General features: G+C 43.2%; 1 protein-coding gene across 1 annotated transcript; it reads left to right on the forward strand.

Annotated features, from left to right (window-relative positions):
• Positions 1–7,991: 7,991 nt before the first annotated feature.
• Positions 7,992–27,898, forward strand: LOC137312914 (probable G-protein coupled receptor 139). The gene is made up of 2 exons (XM_067979288.1): positions 7,992–8,046; positions 26,988–27,898. The coding sequence occupies exons 1-2, from the start codon at positions 7,992–7,994 to the stop codon at positions 27,896–27,898; spliced, it is 966 nt and encodes a 321-aa protein (XP_067835389.1).
• Positions 27,899–27,979: the final 81 nt, after the last annotated feature.

Here is a 27,979-nt window from a genome sequence, read left to right on the forward strand (position 1 = left end):
TTTTTACATTTGGTCTGACATGCGACGGAACTGTTTTGTCCCCCACCGTTTCTCAAAGCAACTGTCCGAATCGAACGGAAATCCTGAAATTCCTTCGCTGACAGAAGTTGACTCTGCACATTCAACATTGTCAGTCTGGGTGCACGGGCAGGGCATGGTGTAAAAGTGACTTTATTTCCACTGTTTGGATTCAGAAATGGTCGGCTAATCCATTGTGCTCTGGACACGTGGGTCCGAATCCCATCCGCGTCGTTATTGTATTGAATTTATGATGCTGCCCGACATAAGTTTTGTACAATCGAAATGGGCTTGAATGCTATTATTATCGATCCGACAACGGTGGATTGTTTATATTTTGTTTAAAAGGAGAGGGTTAATTGGAGTTATTCACCTGTGTAATGGGATAAAGTTCCAGGAGAGAGGACGGATTGGAGATAGATCTTTCTGTCCTTCCTTGCTGCCTCTGGGGTTTACATCGAATGAAAGATTAACGGGAATAGCAATTGATAAGGGAGCTGGAACATAAAGGGTTAACTTTATCCATCAGGAAGAAATCTAATTTCAAAACTTTTTAACAATCTTGAACCAGTCCAGTTGTTAGATTTATACCAAATCTGTACATTTTTGCTGTTAAATTTAATTCCTCCACCCGGTCTTCATCATGAAAAATTAAATCTGGAGGGAGGTCCGGTCCAGATTTGAGCGCAGGATCTCTCTCATTGTTAACAGTCTCCCGTTTTGAACTCGAATCCCACCCATGGCTCGGTTCCCAGTCACTGCTGCAGAGATTGAAGGACTTCGGTCCCTCCTGCATCTCCTGCATTTCAACATCTCGCGATTATTCGATCGGTATTTGGGAACATGGGAGAAAGCCTGGCTTCAAATCCCGAACATTTAAATCCTCAACAATCCGTCTGTTGATCCCATTCCACGGTGTCTTTAGTTAACAATAACCGCGGGAGTGCAATAGGAATCCAGTCCGCAGTTTGTTTCATTCTCTGTTCCTGTTCTCTCTCGGTGTCTCTAAAACACGATGCACTGTTTGGATCAGGAACGGAGTTCTGATCAGACCTGTGACAGACAGACAAGAATCCGTCACTGAAACCCCGAGACACAGGGAATGCTGTTCATTCTGTTCCAGGGACACTTCGTGAGTCGCTGAAACGTTCGAATTCCTATTCCCACAAAGGACGGAACCAAGCGGAGGAGGGACGTGTTTCTCAATGATCGGACATTGGAGCCCATCGAAGTGTGAGTTCCGATGGTCGATGGGTGTCTGTTGAACGCCGTGAGGGCTTTGGTTTCCACCCTTAAACTTGGACCATCAGTTCGTTCTTTGTGTTCAGCTCTTTTTATTGGTGTTACTGAGTCAGGAATGTTGGACAAGACAGCGGGAGAATTCCCTGCGCTTCTTTCAGCAGCGCTGGGTAATCTTTAACATTTACCGACATGTTCTCATTTAATCGTCTCTTCTGAAACCTCCCACCAGTTATCCCTCAGGACTGCCCTGATCTGGGTTCCTTTGCCAATCACCTTAAACCTGTGCCTTCTGGTTCCCGACCCTTCTGCCACTGGAAACAGTTTCTTCTCACACGCACAATTAAAATCGCTCATGATTTTGAACACCTCTGTCAAATCTCTTCTTAACATTCTCTGCTCTAAGGAGAACAACCTCAGCATCTCCAATCTCCACACATAACTGAAGTCCCTCATCCCCGGTACCATTCTTGTAAATCTCTCCTGCACCTTCTCTGAAGCCTTGATATCCTTCCTCGAGTGTGGTGCCCATAACTGAACACAATACTCCAGCTGAGGTCTAACTAGTGTTTTATTCAGGTTTAGCATAACTTCCTTTCTTTTGTACTCTGTGGCTTTATTTATGAAGCCAAGGATCCCATATGCAGATTTAACAGCCTTCTGTACTTGTCCTGCCACTTTCAACGATTTGTTTACATACATCCCCAGATCTCGATGTTCCTGCACCCGATTTAAAATTGTACCATTTAGTTTATATTATCTCTCCTCATTCTTTAGGCCAAAATGTATCAATTCACAGTGCTTTGCGTTAAATTTCATCTGCCATGTGTCTGGCCATTTCATCAGTCTGTCTGTTTCGTCCTGAAGTCTGTTACTACCCTTTTAATTGTTTATCACATTGCCCAGTTTCGTGTCATCTGCACACTTTGAAATTCTGCCCGTCCATCCAAGTCCATGTTGTACACTATTTGTTTCAATCCGACGCGATCAGACCTTCTTTACCAAAATCGTTCTCAATGTGCGCCTTGCATTATCAAGTAAGACTTTGCAGAATGTATTAGGTAAGAAACGACATTGGTGTCTGTATGTGCAACGTAATAAAGTGCTTCCTGATTTCACCGTGAAAATCCTAGCTCTAATTTTATGTTCCGCACCACCCCCACCACCAGAGGAAATAATCTCTCTGTATCTGCTCTTCCAAATCGTTTTATCATTATAAATACCTCAATCAGATCAACCTTTCAAACTGAAGGGAATATAATCCAAGTTTATGCAACCTGTCCTCATAATTTAAGCCTTTAAGACCAGGTATGATTCTGGTGAATCTGCGCTGCACCCCCTCCAAGGCCAATATATCCTTCCTGAGGGGCGGTGCCCAGAACTGAACGCAGTTCGACAGATGGAGCCTGGCCAAGGCTCGATACAACTGAAGCATAACTTCCTCCTCTTTGTATTCCAGTCCCCTTAAGATAAAGGCCAACCATCCTTTTAACCTTTTTGATTACCTTTTGCATTGTCCACTAGTTTTTAGTGATTTGTGTACGTGGACACACAAATCCCTTTGCTCCTCCACTGTTCCTAATCTCTCGACATTGAGAACATTTTCCGATTGCTTGGATCCAAAGTGAATTACCTCACACTTCCCCACATTGAACTCCATTTAACACAGTTTTGCGAGAAACTTAATCTGTCTCTGTCCCTTTGTAACTTCCTGATTCCATCCACACAGGGAACTGTGCCTCCGATCTTACTGTCATCTGCAAACTTGGATATACAACTTTCCATTCCATCTTTCCAGTCATTGATAAATATCGGGAGCAAATTCCCGAGTGTTCACTGAAATCCGGGTCCTTAACATTTTGAGGAATCCTTGAAAGCCCACTGTGTTTCCCCACAGAGGTTTCAGTGAGCGCTTCAGTCAATCTCGTCCACGGGACTTTATTGGAAATCGTCAGTTTTTGCTGTTCAATCAGAATTGACTTTGCATCCCGTGCTGGCGAGTCAGGGATTAGTGTTCCAAGAATCAGGAATAGGATCTGGAACCAGATCTTGCCGACTGCGCTCCTGGAGAAATATGAGTTCGATTTTTGTTTTTGATCCGCTCGATCAGATTTAATTTGACCCAGAAACAGGAAGCGGTTTTGGTGAAACTGATCAGAGGGTGAAGCGTGAAGGTGGTTGAAGCGATGAGCTGCTCAGTTTACACCTGCCACCGTTTATATCTGGATTCAGCACCAGGCAGAGAGATAGAAACAACTGTCTGGTGTTTATTGACCTGATCGGGAGGTTAATATCACCGACGGCTGATTCACTGAGATCTCCAGGCCTGTGCTCGGCTACCGTTTGGTTTCGTTCCCGGTTCGACGCGTGCTTTTGTCGGGTGAAGGAGACAGATTTTTGCTCTCCCCAAGTTGTTACAATACTGGACCGGCCTCATTTTCTGTGTGAATAACTGGGATTAGTGGACAGAGCAGGGACAGAGAAGGCTGTTCGAACCCGGAGTGGAAGAAGTTCGAACTTTTGACGGACGAGAATGATTTCACTTTCATTATAATCCTGCAATTGCTGGGACCTCAAGCCATAATGATGCATTCACGGCGTGCTCCATTACCGATAGGTAAATATTGCAGCAAGTGAGATATGGGATGGCGTGATTTGCACATAATTTCTGGAACATTTGCGCCGCTCCTCCGAAAGGTTGAATTAAACGATAAAAGTTGCTTTCGTCGCTCAGCCCAACGTTGCCTTGAACGGCGATCGCCAAATCGCTGCATTTACGTCATTAATCGCGCCGCAGCACCTTACGATTGGACAAAAACAGCAAATGAAGTATGAGGCAGCAAGAAATGACTGAGAAAATTCACAGACTTCAGCCTCTCAGCTTCTCACTCTCTTTCTCTCAGGCTCAGTCCTTTGTTCCTTTTCAGTCGTTCTTGCTTCTTCTCCTTCCTGTCTTCCTTACTTCTATTCATCACTGCCTTCTTTCTTTGAAAAATGGCGCTCCTGCCATCTGCAACAAGCGGTTTGATGATTTTTGACGAAGAACAAAATTCTAGTGATGCTTAACTGAGATTCGAAACCCGGATTTCTCATTTGGTAATCAGTGAAAGCCCCAAAGCGAGATTCACACCCGTAGATCAACGAACCATTGGCAATAGATCCACGCGGCCACGATAAAATTTCGCTGCCACCCACAGCCGATCAGCCATCCTTTCAAACGGTTCCTATCCATCAAATTTCGCTTTCTATTCCATGTACAGCACCATCGATTTGTGCACTAATTATTTCAAGTGAGCAATATCACCAAATTTGAATGTAAAACTTGTCTTATCCAGTAAGACGACCTAAAATTTAAATGCTCTGAATCCACATTGTCGTTTGTGTGAGAATAGGTGCACTAGGTAGACTAGCGCTAATACTAATTTCCTAATGTAAAACACACACACATTTAACTATTCTGCAGTCGTTGTGGGAGGTCACCCAAATGAGGAGGTCAAGGCCTGGTGTATCACAGACATTACTTACCAACATTTCGTGGGAAGAGATGCGAAATGTCATAGGATAAGACCAGATAGTGTGGAGAGAGTGTGGGAATACAACAGGATGAATAGGGCTAGAAATAAGATCTACTGCCAGGGGATAAGGAAGAGAGGGTCATGACTGATATCCATGGTTTCTCAAGCAGAGGCCGATGAACAAATGATTGATGTTGTTGCGCAGACGAAATGAAGGGGAAGCAGCAACACAGTCGCTTGCAAAAGTATCAATACGATAACTTTGGAAAAAACCGACATGAATGTGGGTGCCGTGGCTCAGTGGTTAAAGCACCTGTCTTGTAAACAGGGGATCCAGGGTTCAAATCCCAGCAGTGCCTTTAGCTCGTTTTGTTTCTTTGCTCCCATTTTCCAACCGTTGTGTTCCAGAGAGCAGCGAGAGCAACGTTTCCTCTTCCTCATTTGCTGCTTGCAGAAGCCCTTGGTTTGCTTCACAGCCTCTCTGTGTTGACTGCCGAGTTAAATTAGTTCCAGAGGTTCCCATCCACGGGTTTACAAATGAGGTTAAAGTGCCCCCTGCTACTTTTAGATTTCCATTAAATAATATCAATCAATTGCCGAATTAAAATTCAGCTGTTCGCTGATATTCTGTATTTTCCCAAATCTAGTCGACAGGAGGGAATGAATCTTTCTGTGAGGACGTTGGACAAACTGATTCTAGGGTAAAGCTAAACATTCATGGTGGAGATTAAACACAGACCAACACCGCGGGACCGCTTCTGGTCAACGACTTTAATTCTTAAACCAGAGCTGTTTTAGCGAAGAGGTTGAAGAGCTGGATTCTCAATCTAAAGGGATTCCGACCCGCCGGTTTAACCGGATTTACACGGTTCACTTCACTTCAATAGGAAAACATTCGACAATTTCAAAATATTCATACCCTCATTCTCGAGACCGGAAAGAAAGTGAAACTTCAAATTGTTTCTTGCAGAAATAGCAACAAAGATTCTTATCAGGATTGACTTACATTCAGAGCATGTGTGAGCACCAGAGGACAGAATGTACACGGTTTATTGACGCAACGCACGTGGAGAAAATGTTGGAATGTTTCAAGATGATATGCAGATAGAAGCTGAATGTTTATTTATCCAAATTCAGTTGATCTCATTGATGCAGAATGCAAAATGTGAAAACACAGACAAAAAACACCGGAGTGATAGGAATAGATTTCAAGCCAATTACATAATGTAAAAAACAATAGAACATTCATCGGTAGGGCTGCATCCAACTTGTAATACAATAGCGAGGAGAATGGGATTCGGACCCTGCGAGCGCACTGCATTAGCATCGCCTCATGATTTCGGCCACCTCGTCGCACCGGTAGCTTCAAAAGCCGTTTTATTTCCTTCTTTCTGAATCCAAACAGTAGAAATAAAGTCAACGTTACAACATGTCCTGCCCGTGCACCCAGAACGACAATGTTGAAATCGTACAGTCAGTAAGACAATGAATGTGTGTATTTACGTCAGGTCTGTCCTGAGTCTGTTAGAAATGGTCGGGTGTAAAACAGTTCCGGCCCATGTAGACTGTCGAGTCCGAGGGTCAATTGCAGTTATCAACACTGAGATAGATAGATTTCTGTTAGTTAAGGGTATCAAGGGATAGGGAGCAAAGTTGGGAAAATGGATTTAAGGCGAAGATCAGCCATGATCTAACCGAATGGTAGAACAGGCCCGACGGGTTGAATGGCCTCCTCCTGTTCCTAATGTTCATGTTGTCCTTGGCGTGAACTATTATAATACCACAGAAAACATCAAAGTGAAACTCTCTGGAATGGATAATAATTGAAATTAATGAACGGAGCAGAAACTGGAATCCCCACCGCAGCCCACAGACTCCTGGGGATGTGGATTTCCGTAGAGCTTCTGCTTCATACTTGTCACAACCTATTCCAATATCGTCCAGGTCCCGATACCTCGGGTAGCGCTCTTCAAATAGAAAGGTGTCAGTTTCATCATCATCTGTAACCGTTAAAGTTCTTCATTTCAATGAAATCGACGTTATTTCAAGCCCTTGTCTGTGGTTACATTAGTCCACCTGAGGTGTTCGGGCAAAGCCTTATGTCTTCCCGCCCGAAAGACATAAATTCCTAATTGAATAAAGAGCCTGAACGGCCACATTCAAACAGATGGATAAATGGTGCAAGAGGGAGTGCTTCAGATTCCTGGGACATTCGGATTAGTTCTGGGGCAGGAGGGATTTTTTCAAAATGGACGTGTTGCACCTCAACAGAGCTGGGACTAATGTCCTCGCGGGGAGGCTAACTAGTGAAGTGGTGGAGCGTTTGAACCAAATTGGCAGGGGCATGAGCATCAGAAGGAAACAATGGAGGGGAGAAGCAAAGAACACAGAGGATTGGGAAGGTCAAATAACACTAGTTTAAAAGAGAGTTCAGAAACAGTAGATATCAGACAGGGTCAAATCCAAAGCAGTCTAAGATGAGTTTGGAGTGCATGTGCCTAAATGTACGTAGCGTGGCAAAACAGGTTGGTGAGCTGCAGGCTCAAGTCGCTTAATGGTTCTATGATTTTGTGGCAATAACAGACACCTTGCTCAATGAAGGGGAGGACAGTGTACTTAATATTCCCGGCCACAAGGCATTCAGGAAAGATGGGGAAGTGAAGGAAAGAGAGGCAGTATTGATCGAATGCACTAATATAGCACTGGAAAGGGATGATGTAGTCAAGAGTTCAAAGACAGAAACTATTTGTTTAAAATTAAGATACAATAGAGAAGCTATTACGCAACTGGATGTAAACTGTAGACCACCAAATAGTGGGAAGGAGATAGAGGAGCAAATTTGGGGGCAAATTACAGAACGATGCAAGAACTATAGAGTTCTGATAAGGGGGGATTCAATTGTCCCAATATAGAATGGGACAGTAAAGACTGTAAAGGGCAAAGTGGGGAAGGAGTTCCTGAAATGTGTACAAGATAACGTTATGGGACAGGGTGTTTCCAGCCCAACGAGTAAGAATACAATGCAGGGTCTAGTTCTGGGTAAAGAAGTTGGGCAGGTGGAGCATGTTACAGTGGGGCAGAATTTGGCGAACACTGATCATAATATCATTAGGTTTACAATAATTACGGGGAAGGTCAAGGAGGAGTTGGTTTCCGGTACAGAGTGGACACATCACTGAGAGGTAGAAAGGAAGGGCATGGAAAGCGAGAGATCCACGCATGACTAAAGATACGGAGACTAAAATGAAACAGAAAAAGAAGGCTTATGACAAATGTAAGGATCATAAAACAGTAGAGAACTAGGCTGAATACAGAAAGTACAGAGGAGATCTAAAAAAGGGAATAAGAGGGGTAAAGAGAATATGAGAATAGATTAGTGGCTCACATAAAAGGGAAGACAAAAGTCTCATAATTGTATAAATTTGAGAAGTCAAAGGAAGGGTGGGACCGATCAGGAACAATAAAAGGAGATGTTCTTGTGGAGGCAGATGGCATGGCTGAGGAACGAAAGGAAAACGTTACATCTGTCACACGTCTGATCACAAAGGGGGAAAAGAAGGCAATTACAGGTCAGTCAGCCTAACGTCGGCGATGGGGCAACATTTAGGGCCAATAATCTGGGACAAACTTAATTATCACTTGGAAAAGGTTAATAAGATAAAGTCAGCACGGATTTGTTGAAGGAAATCGTGTTTGACTAACTTGATTAAGTTCTTTCATGAAATAGTGGAGAGGGTTGACGAGGGTGGTGCAATTGTTGTTGTGTAAATGGACTTTCAAAGGGAATTTGATAAAGTAACACATAATATACTTATTACCAAAATTAAAGCCCGTGCGATTAATGGGACAGTTGCAGCGTGAATACAAAATTGGCTAAGAGACAGAAAGCAGAAAGTAGTGGTGAACGCTAGTTTTTCAGACTGGTGGGAAGTATACAGTGGTGTTCCCCAGTGGTCAGTATTAGGACCACAGTTCTTTTTGATATATGTTAATGACCTGGACATCGGTATGGATGTTATAATTTTAAAGTTTGCAGATGACAGGGAAATGTAGCAAACAATGTGGAGGATAGCAGCAGACTTCAGGAGGACATAGACAGACTGGTGAAATGGGCAGACTCATGGCAGATTAAATTTAACACAGAGAAGTGCAAGGGGATATATTTTGGTTGGAAGAATGAGGAGAGGTAATGAAAACTAAATGGTACATTTTCAAAGAGGTGCAGGAACAGAGAGAGCTCGATGTGCACATACACAAATATTTGAAAGTGGCAGGACAAGTTGAGAAGGCCATTAAAAGGCATAGGGGATCCTGAGCTTTATTATTAGAGGCATCAAGTTCAAAATTAAGGAAGTTATACCAAACCATTAGAAAACTCCCGTAATGCCGCAACTGGAATATTGTTTTCAATTCTGGGAACCACACTTTAGGAAAGATGTCAATGCTTTAGAGAGGGCTCTGAAGAGATTTAATAGATACTAGGGATGATGCATTTCAGTTATGTGTAGAGATTGGAGAAGCCGGGGTTTTTCTCCTTAGAACAAAAAAGGCTAAGGGGAGATATCATAGAGGTGTTCAAAATCATGAACGGTCATGAGGAAACATTTTTTTTTACACAGCGAGTTTTAGTGGTCTTAACAGCAGTGCTTGAAAGGGTGGTGGAAGCGGGTTCAATCGTAACTATAAAAAGGGGAATTGGATGAATACTTGAAATGAAAACATATAGAAAGGTATGGGGAAAGAATTGGGGAATGGGACGAAATGGATAGCTTTTTCAAAGAACCGGCAAAGGAACAATGGGCCGAATGGCCTCCTCCAGTGCTGAAACATAATATGACAATATGATACCACGTGTTTTCATCGCGGGAAGCAATGCAAACCCTTGAAGCATGTTTGAGAATTCTTGGTATTGAGTCGGTGCATCGACAGGAGTGAACCGTATCACAAAACAGGAGGGAAATTGAACCTCCTTCTGTTTAACGTGTTGCAGTGATGTTGTCAGAGTCCGGCTTACTGTATATTGTCAGATAGAAATATGAACATAATATTGCACCAATCGTTGGGCTGTTCCATTTGAAAATACTTGCAATATCCTTTGGAATTAATTAGTGCAGCACAAACATCACAGTGAAGGGAATTGCGGGCTGTCCGAATGACTGGAAGTAATGTCAATGCTGCTGTTCCCTGATCCCACTGGATGTTTCCCTCGATTATAAATAATGATTTTCTCTTAATCTCTCATCTCACAGAGTCAGTTGGAGCCGTGTGTCCAGCGTCAAGATTCACCATCACTTCTCTGACAGAATGAGAGTTCCATTCACCGTGTATCCATTTACCGTGTTACCGCCAATTATACAGACAGTAATGATTTACTATCCGATTATAGCAGCCATTGGAGTCCCCGGTAAGTTATTATATTCATTTCCGAAATGTATGATTCAGAATTTAACCGTATTACGACTCTTATCTCGGTAACTGTCCTTATTTCACCGTGTTATTTCCAAGTTAAATCAAAGGCAGAAATTCAGTGACTGTATTTCCCGCTCTATCTTGTTCCTTGACTGATCATTCTATTGACAGTATAATGTTATTGTTCATCTCCCTCAAAAGCTGCAGCTTATTTTGATCATCAAATGAGTTTCAAATTGATGCATTTTAACTGAGAATCCTTGCAGTTTGTGATACAGTGGATATATTTAGATTTAAAGTTATTTCCCGTGGTCCCAAAAGACTCCCTCTCCTCTCCTCCTTCCCCTCATCTAACACTCGGCAATATCCGTTCAATACCTGGACATATAACAGATTTCTTCTCCTCTGCTCCTTCCCCTCATCTAACACTCGGTAATATACGTTCAAGAACTGGACATATAACAGACTCCCTCTCCTCCCCTCCTTCCTCTGATCTAACGCTCGTTCATATCCATTCTAAACCTGGACATATTACTGTGAATCCGAACAATCAGGAGTGGGATTTGTTCAATCCCATTAATCAGAACTTTCAGACTGTTTTCGGTCTTTTCCCACCAAAGTGTTGATATTATTCCTGGTGATCACAATCCATTCCCAGGGTGGGTTTGTGCTCCACGTCGAACACTGATTCTCCCCCCGATCTTCTCCCATGAACGGTTCTCAGCCTGAAATCAGCCACCTCTTCAACCAACGGGCCGGCATTTTGCGGCCCTCTGCCGGTGGGAGGCAGCTAGTTTATGTCAGACCCCTTTCTGTCACGATACAGGTGAGATTGGGAATCCAATGCAGTGATAGAGCGATTGAAACCGCGGAGCGGCGCTCCATGAAACTGTCCTGGGTTTGACCCGATTTGAGAAACCCGTTTCATCCTCCACCACCTGTATTTTACCCATAACATCGATTAGATGCCGGGTTATGGCCCCTTTATACTAACCGGACATTTTATCAGTTAGATCACTCACTTGCAGGTTGATACACCTGCTGCACTTTTAGCAAGTCTGTCCGCCCGGTCAAAACGCTGCTCGATACAAATTGACCTTTAATATCACTCAGATGCTTAGAGTGAGAAGATTGTTCTGATCGCATTTTGCCGCCCTGTCCCCATATCCCTTCATCACCTCTTCCTCCATCCACCTGTGATCGGAATAAACCATCAATATTTCGGATGTTTGATTATAAAACTGTGAAGTCTGTTTAAAGATGTTGCTCAGTAAGAACCGAGTGAAGTGAGTTGCCTGACTGTCCCTCTGACTGTCACCAGTCTCAATGTCAATGCAGCCTAACACTCCCACTGGAAAATTCGCGCCTCTATTAATGAGGGTTTCTCTGAATATATCAACTCACAGGGTCAGTTGTAGCTCGGTGTACCGCACCCAGAGTCACCATCAATTCTCAGACACAAATAAAGTTTAATTGATTGTATATCCGTTCGCCGTGTTCCTGTTCTCCAGGTGGTGTTTGATGTTTGATTCAGAACAATTACTTACTTTATGAATCAGGTTTTAAATAAATCAATGTTCTTGTTATGTGTCCGATAAATTGTTGTTTATTCTGAAGCATTTGTGTTACTGTTTCTCTCTCAATGTCAAAATTTCATTGAATATCAAATCTGCGTTTCCCTCCACCTTCCTTTTGTGATATTTTCATTGGGATCATAATGTACTTGTAATGTCCAGCAAAAGCTCCAATCTGTTACAATCATTGAACGTGCTGTCAGCTGGTGTAATTTTATCTGAGAATATCTTCAGTACTGTGTGAAATGTTATATACCCCTAACTCCACATTCTCAAGTTATGCTACAATGTCAATTATTTCCGTGCTTTTGATAGTTTTCGCTCAAGAGAACATTTGCAAAATTGCGAACGTCTAGAATTGGAGTTAAATTGTGACATGAGTCGGTAATTGGTTGTGAGATAGGAGACAGAAAGTAGGGGTCGATGTTAATGGAATGTTGTCTTTTATCGCCAGGGGGTTTAATTGAAAAGTGTGGAAGTGCTACTTCAGTTGTACAGAGCTTTGGTCAGACCACATCTGGAGCACTCTTTTTAGATTTGGGCACAGAATCTCAGGAAGGATATATTGGCCTTGGAGGGGATGCAGCACAGATTCATCAAAATGATACCGGGGCTGACAGGTTTCAATTATGAAGCCGGGTTGCATGAGCGTGGTTGTATTTCCGTGAGTTTAGATGGTTGAAGGATGATCTGATCTCGGTATTTAAAATGGTAAAGGGATTCGATGAGGTAGATGCAGAGAAACAATTTACTATGGTGGGGTCCTGAAGATGAGGTTAAATTTAACATTAGAGCTCGGCAATTTTTGAGTGAAATAAGGTAACATTTTTTTCACAGTAAGGATTCTGGAAATCTAGAAATGAGCACTGAGTTCCCGGTAAATCATAGAAACCGGTTCCTGTTCGTATAAATCCGGGTCTCACTGTGTCACTGCTGCTCTTGCGTGTCTGGTCATTTGCTGTATTTGTCCTGAAGTGATTCTTTTGCTGATTTCGGGCGAGTGTCAGAAATTCAGAGAATATCACGACCTCCCTTTCCTCCATCTTTCTTGTGTGATATGTTAATTGATGTTATAATGTGTTTTTAATCTCCAACGAAATACATTGAATGTTTCAAGTTGATGCGGCTGTAAGTGAGAATGTGAGCAACGTTCTGCCAGTGGGCTGTTGTCAGATTATGAAGTTGCTCCAGTTACTCTGTAGCAGCGATAGGGACCTCTGGCTAATGTTCTCCAGCTGACTTTCTCTGGTTAATTATTTCCCTCGCCTTTAACTGTAACAGATAGTAACTGTCGTTTAATACAAAGTGAAAGGTTTTGAATTCACATTCACTTATAGTGGAAGATATGCTGGGAAACGGAAGTAAGTATCTGCTGACAGACAGTGAAGGCCCATATTAACACTGATTGAAGGTAACTTACGAGTGTTGTATTACACTGTATTTCTGCTAACTGAATGGAAAAGCAGCATGTGGGATTTTGTGGAGATCAGAGAGATCCCAGGCAACCACATATGTGGTAAGTGTCCACAGTTCAAGGCGATTCAGCTCAAAGTTGTTCAGCTGAAGTCCGAGCTGCAGACACTGCAATGCATCCGGAAAGGGGAGAGTTAACTGGACACTTTCATCCAGGAGACATTCACACCCCTTAGATTAGGTTGTAGTTTAGATTCGTTCAGTGGTCAAAAACAGGAGGGTGTGATTGCGAGTCAGGCTGTTATGGGGACCCTGGATGTAATGTTGGATGAGCCACAGCATTTGACCGTGTCCTACAGGTACAAGGCACTTGCTACCTGTAAGGTTGAAAGCAAAGATTGCAGGGAGGATGGGCAAATATACCACGGCACGGTGGCCCAGGAGGCCATTCAAGTCGGGGGAGTAAATGAATGTTGTAGTGGTCGGGGATATTATTTTCAGGGGGATAGACACAGTTCTCTGCAGCCGCGACCGAGATTCCCGTGGGCTGCGTTGCCAACCGTTTGCCAAGGTTATGGATATCTCCTCGCGGCTGGAGAATAACTTAGGGCATGAGGGGGAGGATTCATTTGTCGTGGTCCATGTCGGAGCCAACGACACAGGTGGAAAGAAGAATGAGGTTCTGCTGAGGCAATTTGAGGAGTTAGGGTTTGAATTAACCAACAGAATCTCAAAGGTGATAATCTCTGTAATACTACCTGAGCCACGTGCAGATTGGCGTAGGGACAAACAGGTCAAAGAGTTAAATGCGTGGCTCAAAGAGTGATGTGGGAGACAAGGGTTTCAATTCATTGAACATTGGCAACTGTACTATCGAAAGAGGGAGCTGTTCCATTAACGCATCAAAAAATAAGTTCAAAGCATAGGAAATGATAAAAAGTTAAAATTAAAGGCTCTTTATCTGAATGTACGGAGCTTCTTAATAAGAGAGACGAATTAGTTGCACAGAGATAAAAGGGTTTGACCTAATCGCCATTACAGAGACGTGATTGCAAGGTGACCAAGGTTCAGAATGAAATATTCCATGGAACTTGACGTTCCGAAAAGACAAGCAGAGTAGCAAATGAAGGGGTGTAGCTCTGATAATAAAGGATGACATAAGGACAGTGGAAAGAATGGATCTTGGTTCAGAAGAACAGGAAGTAGAATCAGTTTGGGTGGAAGAAAGATTTAACAAGGAGTAGAAAACACTGGTGGGAGTAGGAGGATTCGAGTCCAGGAGCAGGGAAGCCTTACTGCTGTTATACAGGGAATTCGTGAGACAACATCTGGAGTATTGTGTGCAGTTTTGGTCTCCTTATCTGAGGAAGGATGTCATTGCCATGGAGGGAGTGCAACGAATGATTACCAGACTGATTCCTAGGATGGCAGGACTGACGTATGAGGAGAGTTTGGGTCGACTCGGCCTATATTCACTCGAGTTTAGAAGAATCAGAGGTATTCTCATCGAAACATATGAAATTCTAACAGGACGAGACAGACGAGATGTAGGGAGGATGTTTCCGATGGCTGGGGAGTCCAGAACCAGGGGTCACAATCTCAGTATACGGGGTATGCCACTTAGAACCGAGATGAGGTGAAATTGCTTCACTCAGAGTGTGGTGAACCTGTGGAATTCTCTACCACAGAAGGCAGTGGAGACTAAGTCATTAGATGTATTCAAGAAGGAGATAGATATATTTCTTAATGCTAAAGGGATCACGGGACATGGGGAAAAAGCGGGAGCAGGGTACTGAGTTAGACGATCAGCCATGATCATTTTGAATGGCGGAGCAGGCCCGAGGGGCCGAATGGCCTACTCCTACTCCTATTTTCTATGTTTCTATGTTTGTGTTTCGATGGATTGAGGATTGCTTAACGGACAGAAAACAGAGTGTAGAGATGAACGGGACATTTACAGGTTGGCAGGCTGTAACTAGTGGGTTGTCGAAAGGTCGGTGTTTGGGCCTCAGCTATTTACAATCTCTATTAATGACTTAGATGAAGGGACCGAGTGTAATGTATCCAAGTCTGCTGATGATGCAAAGCTAGTTGGGAAAGTAAGCTGTGAGGAGAATTCAAAAAGTCAGCAAAGGGATATACACCGGTTAAGTTAGTGGGAAAGAAGGTGTTAGAAGGAGTACAATGTAGGGAAATGTGAGTTTACTCACTTTGGTAGGAAGAATAGAAAAACAGATTATTTTTAAAATGATGAGAATTTTTTAAATGTTGGTGTTCACAGAGATTTGGATGTCCTCGTACAAGGAACTCGAAAATAAACATGTTGGTCCCGCAAACAATTAGCATGTTGGCCTTTATTGCAAGGGGGTTGGATTACATGAGTAAGGAAATCTTACTGAAGTTGTGCAGGGCTTCAGTGAGTCCTCACCTGGAGCAATGTGTACAGTTTTGGTCTCCATAGCTGAGGAAGGATATTCTTGAAGGCGGTGCCAGAATTTTCACTTCATTGATTCCTGCGATGAGAGATGTTCCTCTGAGGAGAGATTGAGTTGAATGGGCCTATACTCTCTGTAGAGTAGAAGAATGAGAGGTGATCTCATTGAAACACATAATATTCTGAGGGCGCATGACAGGGTAGATGCTGAGAAGTTGTTTCTCCTGGCTGGACAGCCTAGAACTAGGGGGCATAGTTACAGAATAAGGGGACGGCCATTTAAGACTGAGATGAGGAGGAATTTCTTCAATCAGAGGGCAGTGGATCTTTGGAATTCTCTACCCCAGAGGGTTGTGGATGCATAGTTGTTGAGTACATTGAAGGCAGAGAAAGACAGATTTTTGGAATCTAGGGCAATCAAAGGATCTGGGAATCGCGCTGGAAAGTGGAGTTGAGTTCGAAGTTCAGCCATGAGCTTATTGAATGGCGGAGCAGTTTCGAGGGACCATATGGCCTACTCCTGTTGCTATTTTTTTTGTTCTAATTCTATAGTAGGTAGATCGCTGTTAACACTATTGGAGCTCAAGGAGTTGGTAAAACCAGTGTGGAGATGTGTTATATTCAGAGCTGCGATCGTGCACCAAGCACAGTTATGGCCTACGGCCGAAAATTGTGCAGGCAGTTATAAAACACATTAAAATGTTTATATTCGGGATATTGGACCAGCAGCGAAACATGAGACCCTGAGCCAATTTCGTATCCACGCAACCACCGCCCCTTGAACCCCGTGGTCTTCAATTTTGTTAAGAAGTCTATTATGTGATACTTTATCAAACACCTTTGGAAATTCCAAGTACACAACATCAACCGCACAACCTTCATCACCCCTCTCCTTTACTTCATCAAAGAACTCATCCAAGTTCGCCAAACATGATTTGCCTTCAACAAATCCCTGCTGGCTGTCATGTATTAACCCATATTTTTCAATGTGCCAATTATTTTTTTCCCAAATTACTGTTTCTTAAAGTTTCCCCACCAACGACGTTCGGCTGACTGGCCTGCAATTGTCAGATTTATCCCTGGTCGAGAAAATCATTAAAAACTGCTCAAGTTGTTCGGTGGAGAGGACTGAACTGAATCTTTCATCTACATCAATCAATTTTTGCATCTCAGGCAATTCAGGTGGCCATGTGTGTACACATGGATTGGTATGGGGTGCTCGCACTGAGACCGAGGACAATCCATTCCATTGAATATGCCACCGACCTTTCTGACCATCCATTACGACCGCCTCATATTTATCAATATTCTTACCAGTTTCAATATAATTACACGACGTTTCACGGTGAGGTAAGCAGTTCGACAACTGCAGCTCCGTAATTGTGGAAGTTTTAAAGCCATCTTGGCTGGCCTGAGTTCGGGTTTCACCTTGCCCACGGCACGTACTTTCTGCGATTCAACTGGCTTGGTGATCAGTTAGATACCCTCCCACCGGGTGGCGCTATTCGACCGACGCTCCGCTCACAGAACTTGTCGGTTGAGCAGAGCAGGATATTCGGCGGTAAACGCGCTGCAAAATTATGGCAGGTGCAGATTAATGTGGGCAAGTGTGAGGTCATCCATGTTGGACCTAAGAAAGATAAATCGGGGGATATTCTAAATGCTGAGCAACTCGGAAAAGTAGAGGAGCACTTTCCTTTTATATATCCTCTCTGACTTGTGCCTCAATACTGGAGTTCTCATATGCTGCAACACCATCGCCCTCTCTCCTGACACGGTCTACTCTAAACAATTTATACCCTACCAGATAGGTATACCATTGATTGGAATCATTCCACCATGTCTCTGTAACGAAACTAATGTCCAATCTATGAACCGCTGCCATACCTTCCATATCACCCATCTTAGTTATCAGACTTCTATTAATGCAAGCGCAACTTTTTTAGCTTTCTGATATTTGGCTTTCCCATTTACTTTATCAATAATTTTACATTGTTGACCTCCCACTATTGGAATTAGACTCATTAAGCTTTGATTTGTGTTTTCACTGGTACAACTGAAAGTTGCTCCAGTCGGTACTGGTGTTCTCTTACACTGACCGCAAACACCCCCGCATCCAGTTTAAACCCTCCCCCATCATTCTAGCTATCTTGCCTGCCAACACCTCTAACCCCAACCACCTCGCACCACCGTTATACAGGTAGGGGCCATCCGGTTTGTAAAGGCTCCCCCTATTGCAAAAGACCACAAGACCATAAGACCATAAGAGCTAGGATCAGGAGAGGCCATTCGACCGCTCGACCATGCTCCGCCATTCTATCAGATCATGGCTGATCTGATTTTTACCTCAACTCCACTTTCCTGCCTTTTGTCCATATCATTTGAATCCTTTGTTGACAATAATGTGTCTAACTCAGCCCTGAATGGATTCAATGACTCGGCCTTCACAGATTTTTGGGGTCAAAAAATTCCAAAGGTTCACTACCCTCGGGGAGAAGAAATTCCTCCTAATTTCCGTCTCAAACTGGCGACCCCTTATTCTGAGACTATGCCCCCCTAGTTTTAGATACCCATGAGGGGTAACATCCTCTCAGCATCTACCCTATCGAGTCACCTCAGAAACTTGTAAGTTTCAATAAGATCTCCTCTCATTCTTCTAAACTCCAATGAGTTTACACCACACCTGTTCAATCTTTCCTCCATATCCACAACCCTTCCATATCCCGAATCAACCTAGTGAACCTTGTCTAAACTGCCTCCAATGTCAGTATGTCCTTCCTTAAATAAGGGCACCAGAACTGTACGCACTACTCCAAGTTTGATCTCACCAGCACCCTGTACAGTTGTAGCATGATCTCGCTGCTTTTACACTCCATCCCCCTCGAAATGAAGGCCAATATTCCCTTTGCCTACTGGATTACCTGCTGCACGCGTATGATGATTTTTTCTGATTCATGTACGAGGACACACAGAACCCTCTGTAGCGCAGCATTTTGTAGGATTTCTCCATTCAAATAATATTTTGCTTTTTTACTTTTCCTCCCAAAGTGGATGACTTCACTTCTTCCCACATTATGTTCCATCTGCGAAATTTTTGCCCATTCACTTAACTTGTCAATATCCCTTTGCAGACACTTTGTGTTCTCATCGCAACTTGAATTTCCACCTATCTTTGTATCATCAGCAAATTCCACCACAAGACACTCTGTTCCTTCATCGAAGTCATTGATATATTTTGCGAATAGTTGAGGCCCCAGCACTGAGCCCTGCGGCACCCCAAAAGGTACAGATTGACATTTTCAAAATGACCCTTTTGATCCCGACTCTTTGTTTTCTGTTTGTTAGCCAATCCTCCATTGATGCCAATATATTACCTCCAACACTATGAGCTCTTATCTTGTGCAGCAGTCTTTTATATGGCACCTTATCGAATGCCTTTTGGAAATTCAAATACACTGCATCCATTGCTTGCCCTTTATCCACCCTGCCCGTTACTTCCTCTAGGAACTCTATTAAATTTGTCAGGCACGATTTCCCCTTCATAAAACCATGTTGACTCTTCTTGGTTGTATTATGAGTCTCCAAAAGTCCTGCTACTACTTCCTTAATAATGGATTCTAGCATTTTCTGAATGACAGATGTTAGGCTAACTGGTCTTTCGTTAACATTTTCTGTCTCACTTCCTTCTTGAATAGGAATGTTACGTTTGCGGTTTTCCAATCCGCTGGGACCTTTCCAGAATCTCGTAAATTCTGGAAGATTACAACCAATGCATCCACTATCTCTGCAGCCACTTCCTTTAATATCCTCGGATACAAGCCATCAGGATTAGCGGACTTGTCAGGCTTTAGACCCATTAGTTTACCTAATACTTCTTCTCCAGTGATAGTGATTGTTTTTTGTTCCTCTCTCCCCTTTGCCCCTTGATTTTCAACTACTATTGTTATAATATTAGTGTCTTCTAATGCGAAAACAGATACAACATATCTGTTCAATTCCTCTGCCATTTGCTTGTTTTCCATTATTATTTCGCCAGTCTCATCCTCGAAGGGACCAATGTTTGCTTTAGCTACCCTCTTCCTTTTTATTTACTTGTGGAAGCATTTACTGTCAGTTTTTATGTCTTGATAGTTTACTCTCATAATTTATTTTCTCCCTCTTTATTATTCCTTTAGTCTTCCTTTGCTGGTTTTTAAAGTTTTCCTAGTAATCTTTGCCATGATGTATGTTTTTTTCTTTTAAACTGATACCATCTATAACTTCCTCAGTTAGCCTTGGTTGGTTCAATTTTTATTGTTGGACTATAACTTGGTGTTGTAAAATTGTTTACAATTGTGAACCCAAGTCCATCACCGGCATCTCCACATCTTAGTTAGCCTTGGTTGGTTCACCATTTTTGTGGAGTCTTTCGTCCTAACAGGGATATATTTTTGTTGCGAGTCACAAAGTATCTTTTTTAAATGTTTGCCACTGCTTTTCCAACATCATACCATCAAATCTATTTCCCCAATCCACTTCAGCCAATTCCGCCCTCATTCCTTTATAATTGCCCTTCTTTTAATTCAAAATAATAGTTTCAGACATAGGAACGTAGGAACATCGGTACACGAGTAGGCCATTCAGCCCCTCGTGCCTGCTCCGCCATTTGATAAGATCATGGCTGATCTGTGATCGAACACTATATACCTGCCTTTGGCCCATATCCCTTAATACATTTGATTGACAAAAAGCTGTCTATATCAGATTTAAATTTAACAATTGAGCTCGTATCAATTGCCGTTTGCGAAAGTGAGTTCGAAACTTCTACAAGACTTTCTGTGCAGAAATGTTTTCTAATCTCGCTCCTGAAAGGCCTGGCTCTAATTTATAGACAGTGCCCCCGACTCCTAAAACCCCCAACCAGCGGAAATAGTTTCTCTCTATCCACCCTATCCGTTCCCCTTAATATCTTATAAACTTCGATCAGATCACCCCTTAACCTTCGAAACTCTGGAGAATACAACCCCAATTTGTGTCATCTCTCCTCGTAACTTAATCCTTGATGTCAGGCTATCATTCTAGTAAACCTAAGATGCACTCCCTCCAAGGCCAATATGTCCTTCCGAAGGTGCGGTTCTCAGAACTGCTCACAGTACTCCACATGCGGTCTAACCAGGGTTTTGTATGGCTGCAGCATAACTTCTGCCCCCTTGTCCTCTAGTCCTCTCGATACAAAGGCCAACATTCCATTTGCCTTCTTGATTATTTTCTGCACCTGTTCATGTCACTTCAATGATCTCTGTACCTGAACCCCTAAGTCTCTTTGGACATCGACTGTTTTATTCACTTTTTACCATTGAGAAAGTACCCTGTTCGATCCTTTTTTGATCCAAAGTGGATGAACTTGCATTTGTCTGCACTGAATTCCATTTGCCACAGTTTTGCCCATTCACCTAATCTATCAATATCACTTTGTAATGTTATGTTTTCATCTACACTGCTTACAATGCCACCAATCTTTGTGTCATCGGCAAAATTAGATATGAGACTTTCTATGCATTCATCTAAGTCGTTAATAAATATTGTGAATAATTAAGGCCCCAAGACAGATGACTGCGGGACTCCACTAGTCACAATGTCATTCTTTAGTGTTTTTTTTTTCTTCATTATTGTTGCTTTACTTATGTTAATGTTATCGAGTTCCTGTCCCCAAGTCAATATCAGTTTTCTTGGGATTTCCGGCAGGCTATCCGCTTTTTCAACTGTGAATATCGACGCAAAGTAATTGTTCAACATGCCAGCCATTTCCCCATTGTCAATGACAATATCCCCACTTTCAGTTTTCAAGGGGCCAAAACTGCTCCCCTGACCACCCTCTTTTTCCTAATATAACTATTAACGTTCTTCGTATTGCTTTTGATATGCCTTGCGAGTTTCATGTCATACTTTCTTTTTGCAGCCATTACTATCTGCTTTGTGACCCTTTGTTGTTCTTGGTATCTGTCCCATTCGCCAGGATCTGTACCATTTTATGTCTTTTTGTATGGCCTTTCCTTATGTCTTATACTGTCGCTTACCTCTTTTGTTGTCCATGGCTGTTTTTATTTGGCATGTAGAGTTCTTTCACCTCAGGGGTATAAACCGATTCTGTATCACGTTAAATGTTTCTTTAAACATTTCCCACTGATCATCAGTCGTTTTACACATGAACAGGTTTGCCCAGTTCACTGTGGACAGTCTCTGTCTCATCCCATTGAAGTCGGCCTTGCCCAAGTCTAGAATCTTAGCAGCTGACTCAATTTTTCCCTTTCAAACACTACATTGAACTCGATCATGTCATGATCACTATTGGATAGATGTTCACGCACAGTTAAGCCGTTAACTAAATCTGGTTCATTACTCATTGCTAAATGGAGTATGGCTTGCCCCCTTGTTGCCTTTAGGACATACTGCTGTTGAAAACTATCCCGGACACTCTCAAGAAATTCACTACCTTTCTGACAGTTGCTAGTCTGCTTTTCCCAATCTGTGTGAAGATTGAAGTCCCCCATTAAGACCACTATGCCTTTCTTACACGCTTGTCGAATCTCTGCATTTATACAACCTAGCAAATTCAGAGCTGCTGCCAGAGCTCCTGTATACAACTCCAACTATAGTCTTAGATCCTAACCTATTTCTCAATTCAACCCATAAGGTCTCTGTTGGCTGCTTACCTCTCGTTATATCCCCCTTTATCATTGAAGTGATTTCATCTCTAATCATTAAGGCTACTCCTCCCCCTCTTCCATTTACCCTATCTCTCATGTAGACCTTATAACCTGGTATAATTAGTTCCCAATCCTGACCATCCTGCAGCCAAGTCTCAGTAATATCTATCATGTCATACCCTCCAATTTGAATTTGAACCTGTAGTTCATTTAATTTATTCATTATAATCCGTCCATTTGTAAATAGAACTCTTAGTTGGGCCACACACCCTAGCCTGACCTTCAGCTTTGCTGCCTTACGCCTTCTAGTTCTTATTTTATGAGTCGTGCCTCAAGTACACTTTCTTTCCGCTGCTCAACGCTTTTCCCTTTCACTTATTCTTTAACAACTGTTCGTACTATTTGTATTGTAAATTTCCCCTGGGTCTTCCCCTCTCTTGCTGCTCTCAACTTTATTCCCTTCTGACTCCCCGTTCAGGTTCCCATCCCCCTGCCACTCGAGTTTAAACCTTCCCCAACAGCACCAGCAAACACCCCCGCGAGGATATTGGTCCCGTTCCTGCTCGGGTTTAAGCCGTTCCGTTTGAACTGGTCCCACCTTCCCCAGAACCGGACCAAATGTCCCATGAATCTAAATCCCTCCTTCCGACACCATCCCTGCAGCCACGCATTCATCCTGTCTATTCTCCTGTTCCTATACTCACTAGCACGTGGCACTGGTAGTAATCCTGAGATCATGACCTTTGAATTCCTGCTTTTTAATTTATCTCCTAACTCATTCAATTCAACTTGCAGAACCTCATCCCTTTTTTTACCTATGTCGTTCGTACCAATATGGACCACGACTACTGGCTGTTCACCCTCCCCCTCCAGAATGCCCTGCAGCCGCTCCGTGACATCCGTGACCCTAGACCCAGGGAGGCAACATACCATCCTGGAGTCACGTTTGCGGCCGCAGAAACGCCTCTCTGTTCCCCTTACAATTGAATCCCCTATCACTATAGCCCTCCCACTCATCTTCCTCCCCTCCTGTGCAGCAGAGCCACCCGTGGTGCCCCGAACTTGGTTCTTGCTGCTTTCCCCTGATAAACCATCTCCCCCAACAGTATCCAAAGCAGAATATCTATTTGAGAGGGAGTTGACCCCAGAGGAATTCTGCTCTACCTGCCTAGTCCTTTTACACTGCCTGGTGGTCACCCATTCCCTTTCTGCCTGTGTAATCTTTACCTGCGTTGTGACCACCTCACTGAACTTGCTATCCACGACAGTCTCAGCATCGCGGATGCTCTACAGTGAATCCACCCGCAGCTCCAGCTCCGAAATACGGTTAGCCAGTCGCTGCAGCTGTACACACTTCCTGCACACATGGTCGCCAGGGACACTGGTAGTGTCCATGACTTCCCACATAGTGCAGACGGAGCATATCACGGGTGCGAGCTGTGCTGCCATGACTTGCCTTAGCCTTTCAGACTCTCCTCCCGCTCTCGGTCTCTCCTTTTATACTGTGCTCATCTCTTGGAGTCTCCTGCCTCACCTGTGACGTTGCACAGTAGTTTTCTCTTGTTGCAGGTCTGCTGCTGCTTTTATTCCCTCATCTCAGTCTTCAACGCTCAGGTCCACTGCCGCTCTGTGGAAAAAGTAAGGAAAAGCAAGGCAAAGCAGCACCTCCTTCCCTCACTTCACCGAACTCCCACACTTACCAAAAGCTCAGCATTTCACTCTGTCCTGCCGCACTCCGTGCTGTCGCACTGACAGGCCCCTGTATTTCCACAGTTTATGACTCAGATGAGTCAGGCCTGCCGCACCTTCAGGTACCAATTTAATCCAGCTGACCAATTTACTTACTACAGCAGCTCTCTCTGCTGAAGCCTGACATAAACTTATAAATGTACACTTTAAAATGGAACTTCAACAGTTGAAAGCAAGACCCAAGATCCTCGCTCTTAAACTGGATGTGAAATTCTATCATGTTATGATCACTGCTTCCCAAGGAATCTTTCACTTTGAGATCGTTAATTAATCCTGTTTCGTTACCCATTGCCAGATCCAAAATGGTCTGCTCCCTGATTGGTACCCCGACGTATTGGTCTAAGAACCAGTCGCGAATACACTCTGTCAACTGCTGCTCAGGGCTATTTTTGCCAATTTGATTTGTCCAATCTATGTGAAAGATGAAATCGCCCATGTTTATTGCATTACGTTTTTTTACAAGCCCCCCTTAGTTCCTGATTAGTATTGTGCCCTGCAGTATAGCTACTGTTAGGGACCGAAATACTACTCACACCAGTGATTTCTTTCCCTTGTAATTTCTTACCTCCACCCAAATAGTTTGGAAACCTTGATCTTCTGAGCGAAGATCATTTTTCAATATTATACCAATTTCATCCTTTATTAACAGAGCCTGCCCACCACCTTTACCGTTTTTCCTATCCTTCCTAAATGTTAAATAACCCTGAATATTTAGCTCCCAAACTTGGTCACATTGCAACCACGTCGCTATAATGGCCACGAGATCATACCCATTTGTTTCTATTTGTGCCGTCAATTCTTCGATCTTATTACGAATGCTGCATGCATTCAGATAAAGAAACTTTAAATTTGTCTTTTTTACCATTCTTTCCTACCCAGGCCCCATTTGCTAGTGCACTCTTATGTCTGTATGCTCTGTCCCTTCCTGACACACTCTGTTTATCTTTACCCCCATCGCTTTCCTGTACTACTTCCTTTTCTTTTCTTTCTATTAATCTAAACTTCATCGCACCTGAGCCCTCCGCCACTCTATTCAGTTTAAAGCCTTCTCTACCGCCCGAGTTATTCAGTTTGCCAGAACATTGGTCCCAGCTTGGTTCAGGTGAAGCCCGTCCTAACGGAACAGCTCTCTCTTTCCCCAGTATTGGTGCCAGTGCTCCAGGAACCTAAACCCACTTCTCCCACACCAATCTTTGAGCCACGCATTCTTCTCTCTGATCTGATTTAATCTGTGCCAATTTGTTCGTGGCTCATGTCATAATCCAGAGATTATCACCTTTGTAGTTCTGCTTTATAATTCAGTCTATAGCAGCTCAAACTCCCTCAGCAGAACCTCTTTCTTAGTCCTACCTATGTCGTTGGAGTGCCACTGTTTGAGGAAACGAAAGCCTGAGTCCCGACCCCAGAGCCTTCGCCACGCGTTGGTGCCGAATTACCCTGTGTTTCTCTGCACTAGCACGTGGCTCAAATTTGTCCAAGTGCTCAGTCACTCTGTCCCTATTAACAGATTCTGGTAATTTTCCCACAACTGACTTTAGAGCGGCAGGTATATCGTTATATAGTTTCTATCTCCCACCCTTCTCAAATATTGGAGAGTCCATTGTAATTTTTCAATCCAACAGCACAATTAATGAATAATGAGATTTTGAAGACTATTTACGAAAACAGCTGCAATTTCCTCAATTACTTCATTCCAGACCATGGAGACAAATTCTTCATAACGATTTTTTGTCGGGGCGATATTACAGATGGATTCAATTCAGAGGTATGAATGTCCCAGACAATCTTTCTGAAGTTGAATCTCGGCAGGTACTTTGTTACCCTTGGTGGAACTCCAGCCTCTATTGTCACTTTCACTGGTCTGTTCTGCGATCCGTGGACCTGGGAGAACGAGAGACTCTATTATCAATTGCACTGGTCTGTACTGTAATCCGGGGACCGGGTTGAACTGCAGCCTCTATTGTCACTTGCACTGGTCTATTATTCGATCTCGGGATCGCTGCCATCACTTCCCTTTGAGGTCGGATTGTGTCCCTTGTTGCATCCTGTACTTGGAAGGTACATTTGTTTTTTAGGCATAATCGAACAAGATAAAGTTGTCCGTTGCTGCTCATTTCTAACCCTTTGCCCCTTGCGGACATTGTTGGAGTTTCCCCAGATGGTGTTGGACTGTGGAAGTTGTCGATGACAGACATGGGTTTTGCAGCGATGGAAAGTCTGTTGACCATGTGAACGGTTCAGCTGGGGTTTGAGAAACGAAATTGCTGCAACTTGGTCGAGTTCAAACCTGCCAAGGTCCCTTGTATGATGATGTTTGACAGCAGAATTTTGATGCAATCTGTTGTCACGACCTCCAGTCTGAGAATAAAATCTGACAACTCCGAACTATTTCCGACCACCACCTGGTCCACTCCCCTCTCCTGATCACGGGTCCAAACCCAGCCAGTTGAGATCACCCTTCGGGGTCCCCATTTTGCATTGACCGCATTTTGAGCTGGCTTCATTTTCACTGCTCCGCACTGAATAATTTTCTCCCAATTTATAGTTGACAATTTATTACTTACTTGCAATCTATATTCTTACGTTTTCTTTCCATTATGTCATTTGCTCTTCTGACTTACAACTGATTGTAATTATTTATAACATATTATCTCGCTTTGTTTTGGCTAATGTTCATCAATGGAATTAAAAATCCTTGGTGCTGCGCCGGGTTTACACTGCTCCTCTGGCGAACTTACGGCGTCAGAGAGGGTGCAGTTCCGAGTAAATTCACAGAGAATATCTTCGATTCATTCCTTCCTCTTTACTGGGAATGTTTATTTGTTATTATTTACTCAGCACTCTCATATACTCTCATAAGATGTATGTTTCACACAAAATACTGTGAAATTGGCTCTTTTGCTGTAACCTGTTGTGTGATTCACTGTTTCTGTTTCTTTCCCTTTCACAGCTAACGTGATGACGATTGTGATCCTGTCCCGAGGAAAGTGCGGTCTCTCGAAATGTGTCACTCGCTACCTGGTGGCCATGGCAGCGGCGGATCTATTGGTCATTATCAATGACGTAATATTGTTTCGGATTAAGGAGTATTATTTCCCGACTAACTTCCTGTTCCTCACCCCTGTGTGCTCTTTCCAAACTGCCCTTAACCATGCTGTCTCAGACATTTCTGTCTGGTTAACAGTCGCTTTCACTTTTGATCGTTTTATATCCATTTGTTGCCAGAAGCTGAGGACTAAATATTGCACCGAGAAAACTGCAGCCGTGGTTATAGGAACTTTGTGCCCGTTGTTCTGTTCAAAAAACATCCCCTGGTACTTTGCATTTGAACCATACATGATATTGGAGAACGTACCCTGGGGCTGTATTGTAAAACCAGACTTTTATCCTTCAGCTGCATGGGTCGCATTTACATGGATTCACCGCTGTTTGACTCCACTGCTCCCAATATTCCTGATATTGCTGCTCAATTCTCTGACTGTAGGAAACATTTTGGTGGCCAGTAGAGTCCGCAGGAGGCTCAGGGGCAGCAAGAGTGATGCGAATCACATTGATCCGGAGATGGAGAACCGAAGAAAATCCATCATCTTACTGTTTGCCATTTCCGGCAATTTCATACTGCTATGGATGACATATGTTTTATTTTTCCTATCAGTGCGAATTACAAACCGTTATTATCGCACACGTTTCAATGACCCGATGTTTATCGCAGATCAAACCAGCTACATGCTCCTGCTTTTGAGCTGCTGCACAAACACGTGTATTTATGCAGTGACCCAGACTAAATTCAGAGAGGAGCTGAAGAATGGGGTGAAATATCCTCTCAAATTAATATTTAAATTAGTTAAACGAGGACAATAGCGGCAGAATTCCCGGCATTGGAACTTTATTCCGTCTCATATCCCACCCTGTGCTCCTCGATGGGTTTAGCGGGTCCCAGCA

The sequence above is a fragment of the Heptranchias perlo genome, unplaced genomic scaffold (assembly GCF_035084215.1).
Source record: "Heptranchias perlo isolate sHepPer1 unplaced genomic scaffold, sHepPer1.hap1 HAP1_SCAFFOLD_44, whole genome shotgun sequence".
NCBI classification, from domain to species: domain Eukaryota; kingdom Metazoa; phylum Chordata; class Chondrichthyes; order Hexanchiformes; family Hexanchidae; genus Heptranchias; species Heptranchias perlo.